This window comes from Camelus bactrianus, chromosome 20 (genome assembly GCF_048773025.1).
Source record: "Camelus bactrianus isolate YW-2024 breed Bactrian camel chromosome 20, ASM4877302v1, whole genome shotgun sequence".
NCBI lineage: Eukaryota > Metazoa > Chordata > Mammalia > Artiodactyla > Camelidae > Camelus > Camelus bactrianus.
Window position 1 is genome coordinate 28,466,685 of NC_133558.1, and position 18,159 is coordinate 28,484,843.

The window sequence follows — 18,159 nt, forward strand, 5'->3', positions numbered from 1 at the left end:
AACATGGCAGCAAGAGGGACTCAGGGGCAAAGCTTTCACTGTGTCAAATGCTCCCACACTTGGTACTCGTCAGACTCTCACAGTGACTGCTCCACTTCCACAAACAAGGAAAACAGCCTTGCTTGATGATGTGCGTAAGTTACAAGCTGTCCAGCTCGTGGCAAGGTGGGCTTGAGTCCCCAGCCTTCCTGGTGAAAGCACTTCTGAGAAGGCCCATCCGCGGAGTCTACTTAATCCCCCTGCCCAGAGGGGGATGCACAGTCCTACCCGACTCCCTCTGCCCTTCTCCTCAGGCTGCCATCCTCACCCTGAGTGGCTCCTAGCAGGCATGATGCAGCCTCAGAACAGAGGGCTCTTCCCTGTCAGTCAGGAAAGCCCCCTGCCCTTGTCAGATCCCTAGCAGTCACCACACAGGTCAAGGAATCAAACTCCTGCATTTTATTCTGTAGAAAGCCCTGGCCCTACCTAGCCCTGGCCGCGCCTCCAGAGTTACCGAAAGGTAGCAAAGCTCTGGGTGCCGGTGCAGGAGGCATAGGGCACGCCCCGCGAGCGAATCTGTAGGGTGTGGAAGGTGAGGGGTGGGTTGGGGCCCGAGGAGCTCGGGTTTAGGGGTTCGGTGTGAGGCTCCATCACAGTCACAGGGACTGCGTAGGACAGCATCTGGGGCCGGTCGTCCTGGCGTCTCACCGTGCCCTTGCCCAGGAGGTGCAGGACGCAGGAGAGGACATCAGCACTGCTGCAGGCGGCCCCCCTGCCGAGGCTGCTGACCAAGCCCCTGGGAGGACACGGTCCCTTCTGCCAAGCTTCCAGCACCTGGTGTGGAGCAGGGAGGGGAAACAATAGGTCAGAGGTGCCCAGCTTCCCCCAACAGCTTCCGGTCCAAGCACACGCTGCCAGGACAGTGAGGACCTGGGGCACACCGCAGCCTCACTCCTCACCCACCCACAGGCTCCACACTGAGCCAGAGGCTTCAAATGTGGATCCATCTCCTCCTGTGGACGGCCCCCCTCAGCCCCCTCACCCCCACCTACCAGGCAGACAAGCTGGTCGATGTGCAGCCCCTCGTCCCCATGGGCCTTGAGGATTCGGACGATGAGGCAGTTAAGAAGGTTCCGTCTCCTCTCCAAGTTCCGACCCTCTTCGTCCTCAGCTTTCAGGTACGTCTGAGCTGGGATGAGCCACACGTTGCCCCTCCGCGGCCTTGGCTCCTCGCTGCCATCTCGAATCTTGAGCACCCCTGAAATAAACACCGGTCACTTGGATGGGGACCCACGAGGAGGCTGGCCCAGGCTTAGAGCAGAGTAGAAGCCCCAGTGCCCCAAGTACAAACCTCCTGGGACATCCTTTGGCTCATGAAGGTCCAGAGGGCCCCTAGAAGAGGTGAGAGGCCCTATCGCCTGATTCAGCATGTCTGGAGACAGCCCCGAGAGCGCCACCAGGCTCTCCAAAGAGACGGCCTTAGGAAGGAAAGGGAAGCATCAGGGCCCCCAGTGGAGAGAGTGCAGGGAGGGAAGAGGAGAGACCAGGCGGGAGAGGGCGCGAAGGCACGAGGGGCTGGGCAACCTTCAGCTCGTTGAGCTGCAGCAGCAGCCACATCTGCACAGTGGACACATGCAGAGTCTGGTCCCCAAACTGCAGCTCAGCCCGGCCCAGCCACGTCCACTGCAGTCGCCTCTGAGGGCCACGCTCTAGTGCAGGGCAGCTCTGACCTGAGGAGTGTCAGGGAGGAGGAGGGAGCCAGGGGCTGGTGAGGACACACCATGGTTTGATCTTTGTCCCCACTAATCTGCAGAGTGTGGGGCCCAGCATTTATGGATGCTGTGGTTCCTGGTTTGAGCTTCCAGAGCTTGGCCTTCTCTGTGTCTACCTCCTGGGTAAGCCTCAGGTATCTGGGAGTCCACCCTGTGCCGGGCAGGCTGTGATCAGTGCCTTCGAGTAGTCCCCATTTTTTTAAGGGAGACAAGACCGTGAAATGAGGAAGGACTGGGGTCTTATCAAACTGGAAACGACGTCTCCCCCGCTACTGCAGGCGCTCCCTGAGGGCAGGGTCTGAGTCTCAGGATCATCCCCCCTTGGGGAGCTTAGGTTACAGTGACTGACCAGGAGCCAGACACCTACCACTGAGGGAAAGCCCTTTCTGGTGGCCTCAGATGCCTCCTGCCCCCCGTCCTCCCCACCACCTATAAAGAGGGGTCTTATTTTACAGACAGAAAAGGCAACAGTCTGGGAGTCGGGTTCTGCAGCCCCACCCAGGCGCCTGCCCTTTCTTCTCAAATCCACCCCATCAAGGCTGCCCACCGCAGGGGCCACCCCTAAGCTCAGGGTCTTTCCCAGTGTCCTATCCTCTTCCCAGCCCCCAGTTCCCTCTGCCCAGCTGCTCACTCTTGTTGTAGAAGTTGGAGTATCGGTTCAAGGTGCCCCTCAGGTAGGCAGGCAGGCAGGTTCTGGGGTTGAGCGTGTGGCAGATGGAGGCTGTGGGCCAGCAGCGTGGTGACAGGACAAGCACAGACACTTCTGGCATTGCCCCTTCATAGTAGAGGTCCTCGTCCTCGTCCTCGTCCTCCGCCGTGGCGGCCACAGCTGCAGCTTCCTCACCTTCCTCTCCGTTCTGTCTCTTGTGGGCCCTGCCGCTGGCCTCGTGGCCCACCTGGAGACCGCATACAGCGTGCCCCGAAGCCAGTGGGCTCCTCGGGGCTGCCCCGTGCCTCTCTTTCTGCCACCTCCCCTCCCACTTGCTGAGTCCCTTCCCCAGCACCCACCTGTATTTTCTTCTCAGTGTCCTCCAGCTTCAGGAGTTCCTGATCGAGCCGCTGGAGCTGGTAGACGTGGAACTGGCGCTGCAGCTCCTCCGAGGTGCTCAGGCTCCGCAACATCTGCTGGGGGAGGCGGTTGGGGAAGCAGAGGCCGATCTGCTCCAGCACGGCCCCCTCCAGCCAGCTCGAGCCCACGCCCAGGAGACGGTCCGCCATGTAGTGCCTGCAGCACGCACAGCCCGGGCCCAGCCTCAGTGCAGGCGCTCAGCACTGCTGCCCGCGCCGTGACTCCCGCTTGCCAGTACCCCAGCCTCCCAGGCCCGAGAGCTGGCCCTGCCCATCAAACTGCCTCCCCCCACCTCCCACTTCCTCGTGTTACTCACTGGTAATAATGCTCAAAAGTGGTGGCTATCTCCAGGCCAGAGAAGATCAGGACGGTCTCCAGGCATCGCTGCAACTGAGCCAGCATCTCCATCCCCCGGGCCCCACCGATCCGGCTGCCCTGGATCCGCTGGTCGATGTGCCGGGCAAACTGCTCGCTCACCTGGGCAATGGGGAGAGCACAGATCAGGTGAGTGGGATTAGGGGAGGGTCTGGGGAAGGAGACATGAGTGGCCAGCAGCTTCATCAACCGGTCAACAGTTTTATAAAACTCTTTTAAAAAGTCATTAACAACTGTGCATGTTAAGAATATTAACAGTGATGAAAAGTATTTTTTCACATTCGACACAACAACAATTTAACGTGAGGAAATACAGGCACACCTCGAAGATATTGCAGGAAGCAGTGGGAGGAGGGTTGCTGCAATAAAGCAAGTCACATGAATTTTTTGGTTTCCCAGTGCATATAAAAGTATGTTTACATTATATTGTAGTCTATTAAGTGTGAAATAAGCATTCTGCCTAAAAAACAGTGTATACACTTTAACTGAACAATGCTTTATTGTTAAAAAATGCTGACCATCTCCTGACAATGCAGGGTTGCCACGAACCTTCAATTCATTAAAAAAAAAAAAAAAAAAGCGTTATCTGCAAAGCAAGATATAGTGAAGAGCAGTAAAACTAGGTGTGCTTGTAACTTATGTGCAGAGATGGTCACACCACAATGTTACTGGAACACGAGCAGCCGTGCTTCCAGCTCCCAGTCGCTGTTCTCCGCTTACCCAGGCGTTACAGCATTTCAGTTTGTCATTTGCTTAACTGTGCATCTTCCCTAGGGGACTTCATCTGTCTTCAGCTCTTATCACAGGGCCTGACACATTTTAAGCGCTTATTAAATATTTGTGGAATGATGGGAGTGGTGGAGTAAGTTACAGTACATCCATTAGATGGAATTTATGTAAAAATTTAAAAGTGAGGACAAATAGCAACACTGAAAATGGTTTTTAATGTAAGGGTCAGAAGAAAAGAGGATCAAGCATTTTCGCTACTCATGAGTAAACCGTGTGAAATCAGACACACAAATATAAGAAAGTTTGCCGAGATATGTTAGGACAGTACAAAGTGGGTCATTTTTTTTCCCTTTATTTTGAATTTTCAATAATGTGGTTCTATACCAGAACATGCTCCTCGCTGAGTGGGCATGGAAGGCTGGGCCAATTTGAGGATGTGGGGAGGGGAGTGTGCAGGGTGAAGCCCAGGGTGAGGGGAGGGCAGGAGGCTTACGTGGGCAGCTCTGAGGAAGGGGAGCTTCAGCAGGGCAGCCGCACAGCCGTTCTGCAGCGCCAGCAAGAAGGCTGCCCGTGGCCCAAACAGCTCGGAGCTCGACTTCTGCAGATTATTAAAGTGTTCGCAGTAGCGGGGCACGAAGTCATCATCCCGCCAGTGTGAGGTCAGAAACCGGTTCACCTGGAGGGAGGGAAGGGGTGGAGTGAAGGAGTGAAGGGCAACCCCACAGGCCACATGCCGGGTTCCGCCCCGCCTCCCCCGCCCACCTGCTCTTCCACCACTGCCAACCAGCAGCGGGTCAAGTTTCTCATGATGCTGCTGGGAAGCCCCCGGGTGGCCAGGGAGCTCCAGTCGTGGCTTCTGTTTCTGCCCTCTGTGGAGACGGGAAGGAGCAGAGGGAGGCAGGGGCAGCCCCTGAGCTGGGGGGCCTTTCCTGACCTGCTGCCACCAGACATGATGGGTGGGGGTACAGGAACAGGCTGAGCACGTAGGGAGGAGAGGGTGAGAGGGACAGACTAGTATGCAAGTCAGGGGCTTGGGGAAATGCCCAGCTCCAGCCTGAACCCCCAGTACTCACTGGGCGGAGGAGCAGCCGCCACCGGAGGGGGCACCTCGCAGGGCTCCACGTGCACCAACAGGTGGGTGAGGCGGCGCACCCGCGAGGAGAAGGCAGCTGCACGGCTCTGAGGGTTGTGGGCAGCCTCCCGACACTCCAGGTACTGGTCCAGCAGCCAGCCCAGGGGGCTGACGCCATCCTCATCTGGGAGATGGGAAGAACAAGCCAAGGCAAGGCGTGTCTGCAGGGCAGTGGGCTGGAGGGAGCGCAGGGAAAGAGCGTGGGACAGAACAATACGGGAAGGGAGGTAGCAAGGCCCCTCCTGACCTTGTGGTGTTGGCTGGCAACCGGGAGACATGGGAAAGGGGGGCCCCTCAACTGTGAGAAGGGGTCTTGGGGGGACCAAATGAACGCAGGTGCCAAAAGGGCCAAAAGCACAACCCAGGTGGCTCTAGAGTAGAGCAAGAAGGGGCTGGTAAGTGGGGCTGAGCAATGGGATGGTAAAGGGGGCCGGGCTCGGTTACCGGGGGAGGTGATGTTCTGCACCAGGGGGCTGACCAGGGCCTCCCAGCAGGTCTTGCCCAGTGCTTGGGCGGCTTCATGGTCAGGGAGGAAGTGATCGGCAAAATTCTGCTCCTGGCGCAGAGCCCCGTTGAGTCTGGGGAGGAGGACCGAGGAGGAAGGTGTTGGGGCTGGAGGCCTAAGTGACCCCAGTGTGCACCCAGCCTAAGATGCAGGTTACCCCAGGAACAGCCAGATCCTCCCTTGGGACATCACAACCCCCCTGGTTCACTGGCTCACCCCATTCCCAGCCCACTGCAGAAACTTCTTTCTCTTGCCCTTTCTTCTCCCCCACAAACTGCAGAACATTCCAGCCCCAACCCAAACATGATAACCCTCCAGAGAAGCCGCCCAGCAGCCCTCTGTAATGCCCTGACCTCTGGCACACACAGGCACACACACGCTCACACACACCTAGAGCTCAGGTGTAGGAGGCTCCTGCGGTCCTCTGCTATGTCCTGGCTCCACGCCTGCGCCCGAACCATGTAGAAGAGGCGTGTATGGCGACACAGCTGCTCCCGGAACACCGGCCAGAACGTGGGCTTGGGGCCTAGGACCTCCAACCCCCGAATGCGCGTGTCGATGCCGCCCTGCAATGCACACAGGACCATTGCCACCAGCCCCACATCCTCGTCCAAACTGGCTGGGTGGGCCACACCCTGGGGCCCCACTCCTGGAGCTGCCCATGACCCAGGTTGAAGCCCTGGCCCAAGATCCGCAAGTTACAGGGCGCAGAGGTCCAGGCCCAGGGGCCGCACCCCGTCCTGGCCCTCAGCCCCAGCCCCCAGCCCCACCTGCTGGCAGCGCTTTATGCGGATCTGGATGATGGGCCAGAAGCGGGTCAGGTTCTCCAGGAGGATCACCCGGCTGGCAGAGGGCATCACGTTCACCTGGTGGGGGCAGAGAGTGCTGTCACCTCCATGTGTGTAGATGGGAGTGCTGAAAGCAGCAGGGTCTGCTGCTGTCCGCTCGCTGTGCCCCTCCCTCCTCTAGCCCTGGGGTGTGTGGGGTCCTGACTGGGGAGGGAGGTTCTAATGCCACCCTCACTGCTCAGGGCCTAATGTCATCACATGGGCACAAGGATGGACTTGACCTTCTATGGGGTCAAGACAGGGAGAAATATAGGCATTTAGGGGTCTGGGCAGGAGGTTGGATCCTGTGGGGGTAGCTAAAGGCATGGGACGAGTTTCCCTACCGAGTTGAGTTCTGTGTTAAGGGATGCGGTGCTGTCGCCCCCGACCACCACCACCCTGGCTGGCATGTAGCTCGAGTCTTCACCAGCCACCAGCAGAGTCAGCTGCCTGCGAGTGGGGCAGAGGAACCAATAGGGACCACATCTAGTCATGTCCTTACAGACACGGCCAAGGGTCATGTTCGGGGGGTGGGGGTGCTTCCCCAAGACAAACAGGGAAGTCAAGAGAAAGCATGGGCGTGTGGCTAAACATGCATGGAGCGGATTACCTGACAAGGACGCCCTGGTGCATGTGCAAGGTGATGGAGTGGGAACCCGCGCTGCCGTTGGACTCCCAGTAGGTCTTGGGGTTGCGGTCGGTCAGCTTGCTGGCCCGGTGCGGGTTGGAGGACACCTCCACCTTCTCCCAGCACTTGTCCTCCTTCACTTCCACACTGGAGCCTGTGGGCAAGGGAGGAGGGATGGAGGTCACAGCCTGGTAGGTGTGGAGAGAAAACAGACGGGGGTGTGGAGATGCGGGGTAACGTGGGGACAGGCACGAACCCTGACACAGGTATCTGAGGAACACATCGAAGAAGGGGATGTTGATGGGGCGGTGGGTTCGTCGGTGGTCCTCAATCTGGCCCAGCACCATCTGCAGCAGGACAGCGGGGGGGGAGGGGCTCGGAAACACACATGCAAAAGAAACCCAGCAGCAGTGGGACTGTCTCTAACACTGGCACGGCAGGACCAGACAGGGAAGGGGGAGGAGAACAAATGCCTCCAGGCTCACTGGACTCACCTGCCTTCCCAACTTCAGAAACAGCCCCCCTTTCCTGCCACTGCTTGGGTCATATTCTTACCCAGCTGTGAACCCACAGGCTTCTCCTTGCCCTTCCTCCTGACCTGGATACAGCCTCCCAGGATGTTGGTGGTGAGTTTCCGGTAGAGGTGGGCATGCTTCTCACACTTGAACACCATGTCCCTCAGCTCCTGTGCCAGCTCCAGCTTTCCCAGGTGCTTTTCCAGGGCCTTGGAGATGGCATCTCGCGCTCCCAGCTGATTCAGCACCACAGCATAGTCCCTGCTCACCGAGGCCAGGCGGTGCAGGAAGAGGATCAGCTCCTGGAGCACCTGTGATGGGGACGGGATGGACACAAGTCACTGACTATACACCCACTGTGTGCTGAGTGCCGGGGCTACTGCAATCAATGAGCGAAAGGAGGTAAAATCGAGGCAGGATGCGGAGACACGAGGGCTTGGTGGAACCAGAGAACCAAACAGACTGAAATGGAAGAGGCAGGAGGTGCCCTCCCACCCAGGGGTTCTCCACTACTGATTACGCCGGCAGCAGGTGCAGGGGGCATCCCTGGTTGTTTCTTTATAGGCCCAGCTGTCCTAAGAACCAGCTGTGGGGTTGTGTTTTGAGATGCTCAGGCCCCAAGCAAAGACACCTGATGAGGGGGGCAAGAGGGACTAGATGTGTGTGTGGACATTCAGTAAGCCCATCACAGAGCTCAAATCTGGGTAACAGCCAAAGCTGTGTGCTGCTGACACCCACTGCCACTGTGACCCTAGTTCTCTGGCCCCTTCCCAAGACTTCTGTGGCCCAGGATCACTCCATAGCAGGGAACTCTGGGATGTGATGGTCCCCTCTGCCTCCTCCATCCCCCTTCCCTCCACAGGTCCAGCCAAACAGGAACCATTGAGACTCTTAATGTAATACAGATATAATCTATTATGTGATGAAGGAGATGGCAAATTAGATCCCACCTTTGGGTTTACTTATTTGTGTAACAAAACACAATAAGGATACATAAATTAACACAAGTAATAGCCAATGTGGGGCATGTGGAGGACATTGGGAGAACAGGGACTCAGGTGGGAGCTGAATTTTCAGTGTATATCTTGTTATGTTGTTTTGATTGGTGAACTGTGTGAATGTATGACCTATTTTTAAAAATAAAATTCCATTTTAAAAACAAACCTAAACCAAAAGCACAAAGGCTCCACAGAGCCTTCCACAGCCCCGCCCAGGGGGCTCTGCCCTGCCAGAAGCTGCCTGGCATCCTGTCCCTCTCAGCATCTCCCCAGAGAAGGGCAGGGGTACCTCTCGGCCAGTGTCTGGGGACCGCAGGCAGGCCATGCAGGCATCCATGGCCTCGTGCCACGGGAGCAGCAGTGCCTCAGGAAAGTCCACCAGCTGCATCAGGATTCTGGGAGCAGGGGGCGGGAGGAGAGAGATGTACAGCCAGCCTCAGAGACCCCTCTGCCCAACCCTGCCTCTCGCCACCCCCTCACCTCAGAACCGCCAGGTGCAGGGCCTTGTTGGCTGCTGGAGTGTCCAAGCTCCGCATCAGCGCTAGGAAGGGCTGGGGCTGCCGCTGCAGCTGCAGCAGGAGTGGCTTGACGTCGGTCTCCCGGGCCCCCTCTGAGCTGAAGGCTTGCTCCAGATCCAGGCAGATTTTCCCAGCCAGACCATAACCCTCCACCAGCTGCTGCAGGGGAGTGTCCGGGCACTGAGTTGGAGCTTCTTTAGCAACAGAAATGGGGAGGTCACAAGAGTAAGCCAATGAGATGTGAAGGATCAGAAAAGGAGAGACAAGACTTATAACTCTTGATCTTATTTCCTAATTTCTTCTAAAAATGTTTTTCATTATTTTTGTCCACCTAAAAGTTAGGCTTGGGGAATGTCATAGCATCTCAATGTACTTATGCGACAGCTCCACGACAAATTTTTATTTTTCATTCTTAAAATGGCAGAGGAGCCTCCCATCTGCAAACAACAGAGCATTTCCCTACTTCTAGAAGCATGCAGAAATCTTCTTTTCTCTATCATAGAAACAATTCAACAAGGGCTTTCAAGGATTCAAGTCTCCTGCAATATTTTGACTTTACACCCTCCTTTATTCTTTGGAGGCAGCACAGTGTCTGCCTCTCCAATTCGCCATTTATCTCTAAATTTCAGGTTCTCTTTAAGGTGCCATCTCTTCCAGGGGGGACTGCACAAAAATCAGCACAGGTATCTCTCCTGGGCTAGTGCTCTCCTAGAGGCCAGTCTGCAGAGCTGCTGTCTGTTTAGCTCCCCCACCTTCCACTCTGGCTGTGGCTGCTGATTCCTGGGGCTGGGCCTGGGCTTCCAGCAGGGATGGGTAGGCTGGCTGCCCTGCCAGGGCCTCAGGACCATATTTCCTGTAGACACGGCAGTTGAGCAGGTCCCTGAGAGCGCTGTCATCGAGTCTCTGTGGCAGAGCCAGCAGCAGGTCCTGGGCCAACTCCAGGGGCACGGCCAGCTCAGCAAGCATCTCGTCATCCAGAATCTGTCATTAGGGAGAAGCTCTCACTGCAGGCAGCTCTGCTGGCCCAGAGGCTCCAAAGGCACTTGCCAGGGGAAGGGATCTCTGCATACACCTTCTACATCCTGAACCTTTCATGGCTGGCTCCTCCCAAACAGCTTGCCAACACCTCCAAACATTCTAGACCCCTTCCCTGAAGCTCTTTAAGGTATTGACCTCCCTTTCCCATCCCAAGTGCAAGTGCTCCAATTGCTCCATCACATGGCAGCCCCCCAGCTTCTGTGTCTCCTGGCCCTACCTCCCCATCCAGGTTCTCCTGGAGGATCTGGAGAACCTCCTGATGGTCGGGTCCATCCAGCTTCTTGATAAAGAAGAGGAGCTCCCACCACTCGGCCTGGCTCAGGTGTTCACTCTCCTCGGCGTCCTCATCCTCAGGCAGCACGTAGGGCATGGCGTAGAGCTCTGTCATGGGCTTCCACCGCCAAGAGGGCAGGGCTGTGGAGATGGGTTGTGAGGCCCAGAGATGTCACTGCCCACCCGCCAGACCGCAGCTCGTCTACTCAGAGCTGACCCCTGCTTCCTCTCTGGGCTCACCTACACCCACGGCTCCACTGATCACTGTCCCCTGGTACTCATCAGCCTCAACCGCGTCCTCAATGTCTTCCTCAAAGCCCAGAATCTCCAGCATGTGCCAGTGGACCCAATAAGTGCGGCCTGTCGACTCCCACAACACCTGGGTGATATGGGAAAAAAGAGAGGGAAAGGGATGACAAGCAGTGGCCCAAGGATGATAACATGCAGTCCTCAGGGTGCCCACCTGGCCAGGTCTGGAAAAACCTCCGAAGAACAAAACATATGGCATATGGAGAACATGTGCATGCACACAAAGGACGCCTTCCCCAAATGGCCTGTCCTTGATGTCTTATGCCCCTACACTCGTCCTGGCCTTAACCACGCTGTCTTCCTCAACTTGACCTTTGGGAAAGTCTTGATAGATCAGTCTCTTCCTGGGAGTGAGTCTTCCAGACCTCTGAGTCTCCTAAAGGCAGATTTTCTCAGCCTGCCAATGGGCCCCACTCTCAGTTGCTGACCCCCTTTTACCAACCCAAGCTTACTGAAGGTTTTCTCTTTGAGTGGCTCCCCAGATATTCCCCATCTGAGACAGACCCCCCCAATGGTGTACCCCCACCGCACACTGGCTCACCTGCACAGGGGGCACGCCATTGTTGCTCTGCCGGAACTCGCCCTCGTCCCCAGCACTGATCTCCTCATAATCATCCAGCATCCGCACTCGCATCCCCGGCTGCAGCGTGTCCCTCACGTACAAGGCGTAGGTATTGCCACTTGCAAACTCAGAGCGAGGGCGAAATCGCCTTGACCTCCTGAGGGAGGCAGGGGCCTGGGCAGGTGGGAGCCCTGGGCCTGCGTCTGCCAGCTGGGGCTGGAAGATGGAACAGGAGGGCCGGGCCGCAGGCCCCTGTCTGCTTGAGGCCCAGTCCCAGCGCATGGCCTGCACCAGCTCTGAGATCAGGGTGCCCATGGCCATGCTGAACTCCAGCTCCAGCCGGCCTCTCTCCGCACTCAGCTCCTCGGGAGCAGAGTTCTGGGCTCCTGGTTCTGCAGCGCTGTCATTCAACTGATCCAGGAGGGATGTGACATGCAAATAGCGTTTCACCAGGGAGAAGAGCAGCCTTCCTGGGACCTGTAGGACACAGTCTTTGGCCTAAGTCCACCCTGTCCCAGTTTTAGCCCCTCTCTCCACACTGTCCTCTGTGGACAGGTGCAAACGCCTGGTTCTTAGATTTTGTCCACAGCTCCCTCCCAACACTCCCCACAGAATACCTGTGGCAGGTGAATGCCCTCAAAAGACATGGGGTGTTCAGAGAGCGTGGCCTGTGCGAACAGGGCCAGCAGGGCACAGCGGCTGTCAAAATCCAGGTGTTTCTCAATGGCCTCTTGCCGGCTCAGTGACAGAAGGATCTGGGTCCGGGTCCCTGTAACCCACACACCAATCAGTAACAGCTCCCTAACGTCGCCTGTCCCAGGCATCTCTCCTGGACCCTGGACCCTCTCAGTCCAAGCCTTTTACCACCACACACTAAGAATGACATGATTTGCTGATTTGCTTCAAAAGCCAAAGCTTACTGTCTTATTCTTAACTACTATTATCTTATAAGTAACCAGTCTAGACTCTTATTTTGCATAGAAAGACCATTAATATGAGGTCCTTGAGGATTCAGTCTCCTCTTTCTGCAGAGATGTCCACTCACCCTCCCACCTCCTTTCCTTCCAATCCTAAGAGAAGGGCAACAGAATCATTTGTGTACTGATGAGATCAGAGATCCCCAGTGCCCTGTGAGACCCTAAACTGACACAGCCCCTCTCCTGCTCCCCCTTCCTCCCCACCCTGCCCCTCACCAGCATCATGGGAGGCCAGGGCTTGTATCATCCGGCCTGCGCTCCAGCGAATTTGATAATCGGGACTACTCAGCATGTGCATGAGCAAGTCCAGAACTCTTGGGTCTTTGAAGACCCCCGTGAGGGGCTCAATGCTGGCATAGGCACTGAGCACGTGGACAGTGTGAAGCAGAGGAGCAGGAGGAACAGTGCCCACACATTCCTCCAGCTGCCGAAGGGCCCTCTGAATAAGAGACTTCACATCGGTTTCCATCTCCCCTAGCACAGATTTGTCCAGGGAGCCAGCCTCCGCTGCTGACTCCTGGGAGGGCCCGATAACCTGGCCATCCTCGCCCAGCATCTTGTGGCAGTTGGCATAGATTTCGTCATTGGACATCCATAGCAGGATGTGCTCAGCCTTGCAGTCCACTTGGTTGGAGCCCCCTTCCCCATCATCCCCGCGCCTGAGGATGAGCCAGCGGATCTGGTACTCAGGGTGCCCATCATGGCCCACACGCTGGCGGATCAGCTCATCGGGATAGGCGTGCAAGCCTGGCCCCAGGGGCACTCTGAATTCCCTGTATCGGAGTTCCCCCACCATCCTGGCACCTGGGAACACAAGGAAAAGAGAACAGGCAAGCTAAAGTGAGAGAGAAGGTCAGACAATCAAGGACACCCAGGAGTTAGGGCAGCAAATGTGGCAACAGCTGTCAGGCTGGGTAGGGTAAAACTCAGGGCCCAGGAGTTGCCTGCTGCAGGCTGGGTGGGGCCAGGCCTAAGGAGAGGAAAGCTGGGGTGTTTGTGCTGAAAGAACTCAAAATCTGGAGGCTAAAAGGAGGGTCCAAGGCCCTGCATGCAGCATGGAGTGAGTTCATCTGGAGCAGTGGGAAGGGGGCGGTGGGGGGCAGGGCAGCCTTGGAATTAAAGTGAATCCCAGAGCCCTGGGAGAGGCTGCAGCAGACCTGGGAAAAGAGGGTACGCGAAGCCCAGAGGCCTGTTATGTATTGGACGGCTGGGGATTGAGACTCCGAGTGTGTATGGGAAGGGCTGTTAGGTCCAATGGTTGAAGCAACGGAGTGAGTCTGCAGAGGCAAAAGACCCAGAGACCTGGGTGGTGGAGGCAGGGTGCTGAGAGCCATGGGCTGGAAGGCTGGAGGCGCCAAAGACTGGTGGTACTGGAGCAGCAAGGACGGTGGGGGCGACGCGAGGCCCCGAACAGGGTGCACAAGAGACCCGATGAGTAACAGGAGCGAGGCTCGGGGGACCGGGATGGAAGACCCGAGAAACCGGGGCGCGCGTCAAGGTGTGGGGGAGGGTGGTAGGCCAGATAAGCCAGAATCCCGAGGCGCGGTGGAACGGGGGATGGGAGGCCCTGTGGGCGAGTGGGCGGAGGAAAACGGGCTCGGGGCAGGGGGCCGCGACGGGGCTCTGGCCACCTCAGAAGTCGACGGGGGTCCTGGCGCGAGGCCTGTCCTTCGCCGAGCTAGGGACGCGGCGCAGACGATGGCGGCAGCGCTGGAGGAGATTTGGGCCCCGCCTGGGCCCCCCGAAGGGGTCGAGGCGGAGAGGCGGGAGGGGGCGTGTCTCCGCTGGACAGGCGGCAGCAGGGGGCGTGGCGCGCAGGGACCGAGCGCCCTGGGGCCGCGCAGCCGTCACCGCCCCGCCCGCGCGCGGGTCTGCGGCCTCCGGGGCCGGGCAGGGCGGGGCCTGACCCCAGGCAGCGGCGCCGCCCGCCCGCTCCGAGCTGCGGCTCATTTCCGCCAGGGCCAGCGGAAAGCTGGGGGCCCGGGGAGAGCGCCGGGGCGGAGCCGCAGGTGCCACCTCGGCGACGCGCGGCACCTCCTCCTCCGCGCCGCCCTTTCCTCTTCCTTTTCATCCCTCCCCCTACCTCCTGCCACCGGAAGTGACTTCCCGGCTTCCCAGAGTCGGAACTGGAAGAAACCATGGAGGTCATTTATTTTCCTCTCCTCCATTACATAGAAAAGGACCAAGGCAAGGGGGGCAGCCTCAGTTTTTGCCCCATTCATTGGATCCATTTATTTTCCTTCCCTTCCCCTCCACGGTTGTTTGTTCCTGTCTGCCCCCGCCCCAGCCCAGTATGTACCATCTTCCCTCCCCCCAAAAACCAGAAACAAATGAAAATAGGGGCCACTTTATTAGAGTCCAGGGATATCAGCTTTGGGCAGCAGCTGAGGGCAGCTTCACATAACTCTTCATGGGGGGCAGCGGCCGAATCTTTCGGCCAGCCCAGCCCCCCTTGCGGTGCCATCGTCCGCTGTTAGGCCTCTTGCCCAGCCAGCGGTTCCGCCCGGCCTTGCCGATGACCCGTTTGTTATGATCAACGTTGGATACGCGGCCTACTGTTGCTATGCACGTTTCCAGCACCTGACAGTGAAAGCAGATGGGGGAGAATGCACTGTGGGGAGAAAGAGCCTCACACTGTTGAGGGCCTGGACTCTTGAGCGGCTTCCTATACTCAACGAGAGAATAGAGAGGACAGGAAAAGCAGAACACAATTGAATCTGAGTGCAGGTCCTGCAGTAGTTGAGGGTGCCAGCCTGACAAGCGTGCCTAGTCACATGGCAGAAAAGGACAGACCTGGCTCCAGGCAGTTCTTAACATAAAACACCTGGGAGCTATCCAGGCCAGGAAAGGCACATTCCAAAAATTCCTCCTTTGATGATCCCTCCCACCTGCACCCACACACCCACACACCTGCATCTGTCTCTTGGATGGCAGCTGGATGATAGCCGTCCCATTCACCTTCCGTAGCAGCACACCGCAGGTTCCTGGGAAAGGGAGAAATAGCTTTGCCACCCTCCTCAGAGGAGGAGGTGGGGAGCAGATTTTCAAGGGGCTGTACCCCACACACTGTCCCAGCTTTGCCTTTCAGGAGTAGAAACCCTGAAGCAGGATACATGTAAGGTTTTAGGGCAAAACACAAGCATCTCTTCGTCCTTGTTTTCCCCATTTTTCTTTGCCAGTGGACCAGATGTGGGCCCATGCGTTCAGAGAATTGTGGCCACAGGTACCCCTTGCCCTTCCAAACTGTAAGACCCCCAAGCAGCTCCTTTTTTCATACCTGCAGCTCTAATATACTGGGCCCCCCGGCCTGGCTCACTCTCCACATTGTTGACGAGGGTCCCCACTGGCAAAGCCCCAAGAGGATGGGCATCCCCTTCCCGAGCAGCGACTAAAAGACAGAATTTCATCAGCACCAGAACCCTTGCAGCCTCCCAGCCCACATACATCTGGCGGCCATCTCTCACCTGCCATTCGGCTTATGTGGTCAGAGTTCAGGATTATATCTCCAGCCTGCATGTTTTCTGTGGCAATGATCCAGCGTTTCCGGTTACCCCCAGCAACCAGAGCTATATCTGCTGACCTGTTCAGAGTGAGGAACAGGTAAGCAGACCATCTAGGCAGTCTCACGTCTTCTAAAAAGCCACAGAGCAGTCATTCAGCCACACCATCATGACCCTACATCCCAAACTTGCCTACAGGGATCATAGCGGACGGTGATGATCTTCTCCTCAAAGGGTCCTGGCTTGGATTCCTGCTCGGGTCGGAACCGCAGAAAGTCAATCATGCGATAACGCTGCTTGTGGCCCCCGCCAATACCATGCACTTGGATTTGGCCTGTGGTCAGGACAGTGCGGGGGATATGACCCAGGTCAGACAAATCAGTTCCCAGCACTAGGAACAGGCCCATCCTAAGCAGAGAGCAGTGCTTCCCAACATTATGACACTAGCAGGAAATGATAAAAAAAAAATTGCACAACACAATGGGGTAAGTGGGGGTGAACACATACATGGAGCTTGGTAAAAAACATGATACTGCAATTGTATAAAACTTTCAGATAAAATCTCTACAAATTACTCAGGAAGTTTACTGAGAGCCATGTAACTCATGTTCAATTTCAACCATTGTAAATTTGTGACGGGTGTGAAGAAAAATGTCATGGAACTTCCTGAGTATGTCCAATTCAATTACCTAGATTATCTTTGGGAACACGGACCACTTGTCTGTTGTCTGTATTCTACTCTCTTACTCTCACGCACATACTGAATGCAGAAGGAGTCTGATAAATGCTTTTTGATTACATTTCTCTGCCTGTATTAAAATACAGGCTTCGGGTCCTACAATGTTTTTCCCCTTTACTGCTTAAATCTTGCCCTTGCTCTCACCTTTGTGGTTTCGGCCCCCAGACTTCCTCATCTTCACTGGCATAATGGTATACTTGGTACGACTCTTCCAGGACACAAACTTAGCGCTAAGGGCCACAGAGGTAAGGAATGGGCGACAGGGAAGCAACATCGAGGCAGAGGGCAGCGGAAGGAGAACATTATTTGTCACCTAGAGATAAACAGAAATCTCTTTCACTTGAAAGCTAATTGAAGGAGAAGCCTCAGAGAACTAAGGGAGAGGGCACAAAGTTTAGCTTGTAGCCTACCTCCTCCTGGAACTGCCCCAGACCAGCTGCCCAAAAACTCCACCCGCCTTCACAGCTTGCACAGATGCCAGAATGGGATGTTTATCAAGGTTTATGTGTGTTGATTACCTCTCCTCATTTGATCCTCTCACCTCTGAAGTATTTCTTCAATGGAATGTTCTCCCTTGGTGCATCTTCTTCCAAATTTGGCTCAAAACTCTCCTTCTCCAAGAAACTTTTCCTTCCCTAAACAACTCCCTTCTCCAGGGCTGGTAAGTTCCACACATCCATGTACCACCATCAGCACCAATGCCTTTTGCCCATTTTGTTGCATTGTTTCTGAGTTTTCCAGATATGAATGGAGCGAGATCATTTATGTCTTGTTCCCTGCTGTATTTCCAGCATTTCACAGAGTAGATTGGTTTGGTTTTGAATTTTAAGCATGCATCTGCAAACCATCAGTCTGAAAGGTCCAGAGGTAAGACTTAACTTCTCTTTTCTGTGACTTAGTTGCCCTCTAAGGACCTTGTGATGTCTTCATGTTAGACTCTTTTTCTTGGTCTCTTACCCTGAATTCTCTAATCTCAGTAGTAACTCATCCTTAATGGTTACAATAATGGTTAAGAGCCCAGGCTTTGAAGCCAGACTGCCTATAGTTGGTGTATGACCTTGGACTGCATATCAGTTTTCTCATGTAAAGTGGGAATGTTAATATAGAGTGGTTGAAAGGAATTCATTGATTTAAAACGTCTGTTACTTATGCTTGGCTTATGACAGACACTCAAAAAATGTAAGTTATTATTGAAACCGGTACAATATTTGACTGTAAAGCACTTTCATTTCCAATATCTCGTCTGAGGAATCCAGCGACCCTGTGAGATAGCTGTGCTTACAAAGGAGAAAGCAGAGGCTGGGAGTGGTTTATCCAAGGTCACGGGCCGGCATGACTCTTAACCAGACTCTCATCCCCCAACTCCCATCTCCTGGTGCCCTCTCCGGCAGCCTGAACGGAAATAGCCTCATTTCCGGGTAAGGTGGATTACCTGCGTGGCCAGTAGCAGGCTCGGGTCGGGGACAGCGGCGATCCGGGGCGTCAGGCTCAGAGAGCCAAGAGCACGGGTCAGTACCCGCAGGGCCATGAGCTTGGCCAGAATCGGTCGGGCTCAGCACACCACCATCACCTTTAGACAGGCCGCCTGGCGCTGCTGGATGACGCTAACAGGTCTCGGTGCTGTCGCTCCATCGTGACGTTTAAGAGAGACAAGCAGAGAACCCAAGACCAAGTTGGACACACACTCCTTTCCTCCCTGCGCGTGGTCAGAGCC

The 18,159-nt window shown here is 56.0% G+C and overlaps 2 protein-coding genes across 4 annotated transcripts; both read right to left on the reverse strand.

Moving 5' to 3' along the window:
* Nucleotides 1-420: 420 nt before the first annotated feature.
* Nucleotides 421-14,158, reverse strand: CUL7 (cullin 7). Its single transcript, XM_010973770.3, has 26 exons — nt 13,838-14,158; nt 12,423-13,010; nt 11,847-11,998; nt 11,209-11,706; nt 10,599-10,737; nt 10,303-10,499; nt 9,800-10,028; nt 9,010-9,241; nt 8,819-8,924; nt 7,615-7,842; nt 7,273-7,363; nt 6,999-7,170; nt 6,733-6,838; nt 6,332-6,427; nt 5,952-6,127; nt 5,501-5,634; nt 4,998-5,180; nt 4,687-4,793; nt 4,418-4,600; nt 3,137-3,297; nt 2,760-2,976; nt 2,383-2,647; nt 1,564-1,709; nt 1,331-1,457; nt 1,032-1,237; nt 421-813 (listed from the first exon to the last, which is right to left on the reverse strand). The coding sequence occupies exons 2-26, from the start codon at nt 13,000-13,002 to the stop codon at nt 490-492; spliced, it is 5,055 nt and encodes a 1,684-aa protein (XP_010972072.2). The 5' UTR covers nt 13,003-13,010; nt 13,838-14,158; the 3' UTR covers nt 421-489.
* Nucleotides 14,159-14,537: 379 nt separating this feature from the next.
* Nucleotides 14,538-18,159, reverse strand: MRPL2 (mitochondrial ribosomal protein L2). 3 transcript variants are annotated; one of them, XM_045509390.2, is made up of 8 exons: nt 17,878-18,158; nt 16,987-17,297; nt 16,590-16,758; nt 15,899-16,040; nt 15,671-15,786; nt 15,484-15,594; nt 15,117-15,190; nt 14,538-14,786 (listed from the first exon to the last, which is right to left on the reverse strand). In XM_045509390.2, exons 3-8 carry the CDS (start codon nt 16,717-16,719, stop codon nt 14,574-14,576), a joined length of 786 nt encoding a protein of 261 aa, XP_045365346.1. In that variant the 5' UTR covers nt 16,720-16,758; nt 16,987-17,297; nt 17,878-18,158; the 3' UTR covers nt 14,538-14,573. The 3 variants fall into 3 exon arrangements, with proteins under 3 accessions (XP_045365346.1, XP_010972074.1, XP_010972075.1); XM_010973772.3 differs by lacking the exon at nt 16,987-17,297 and having other exon boundaries at nt 17,878-18,155; XM_010973773.3 differs by lacking the exons at nt 15,484-15,594; nt 16,987-17,297 and having other exon boundaries at nt 17,878-18,159.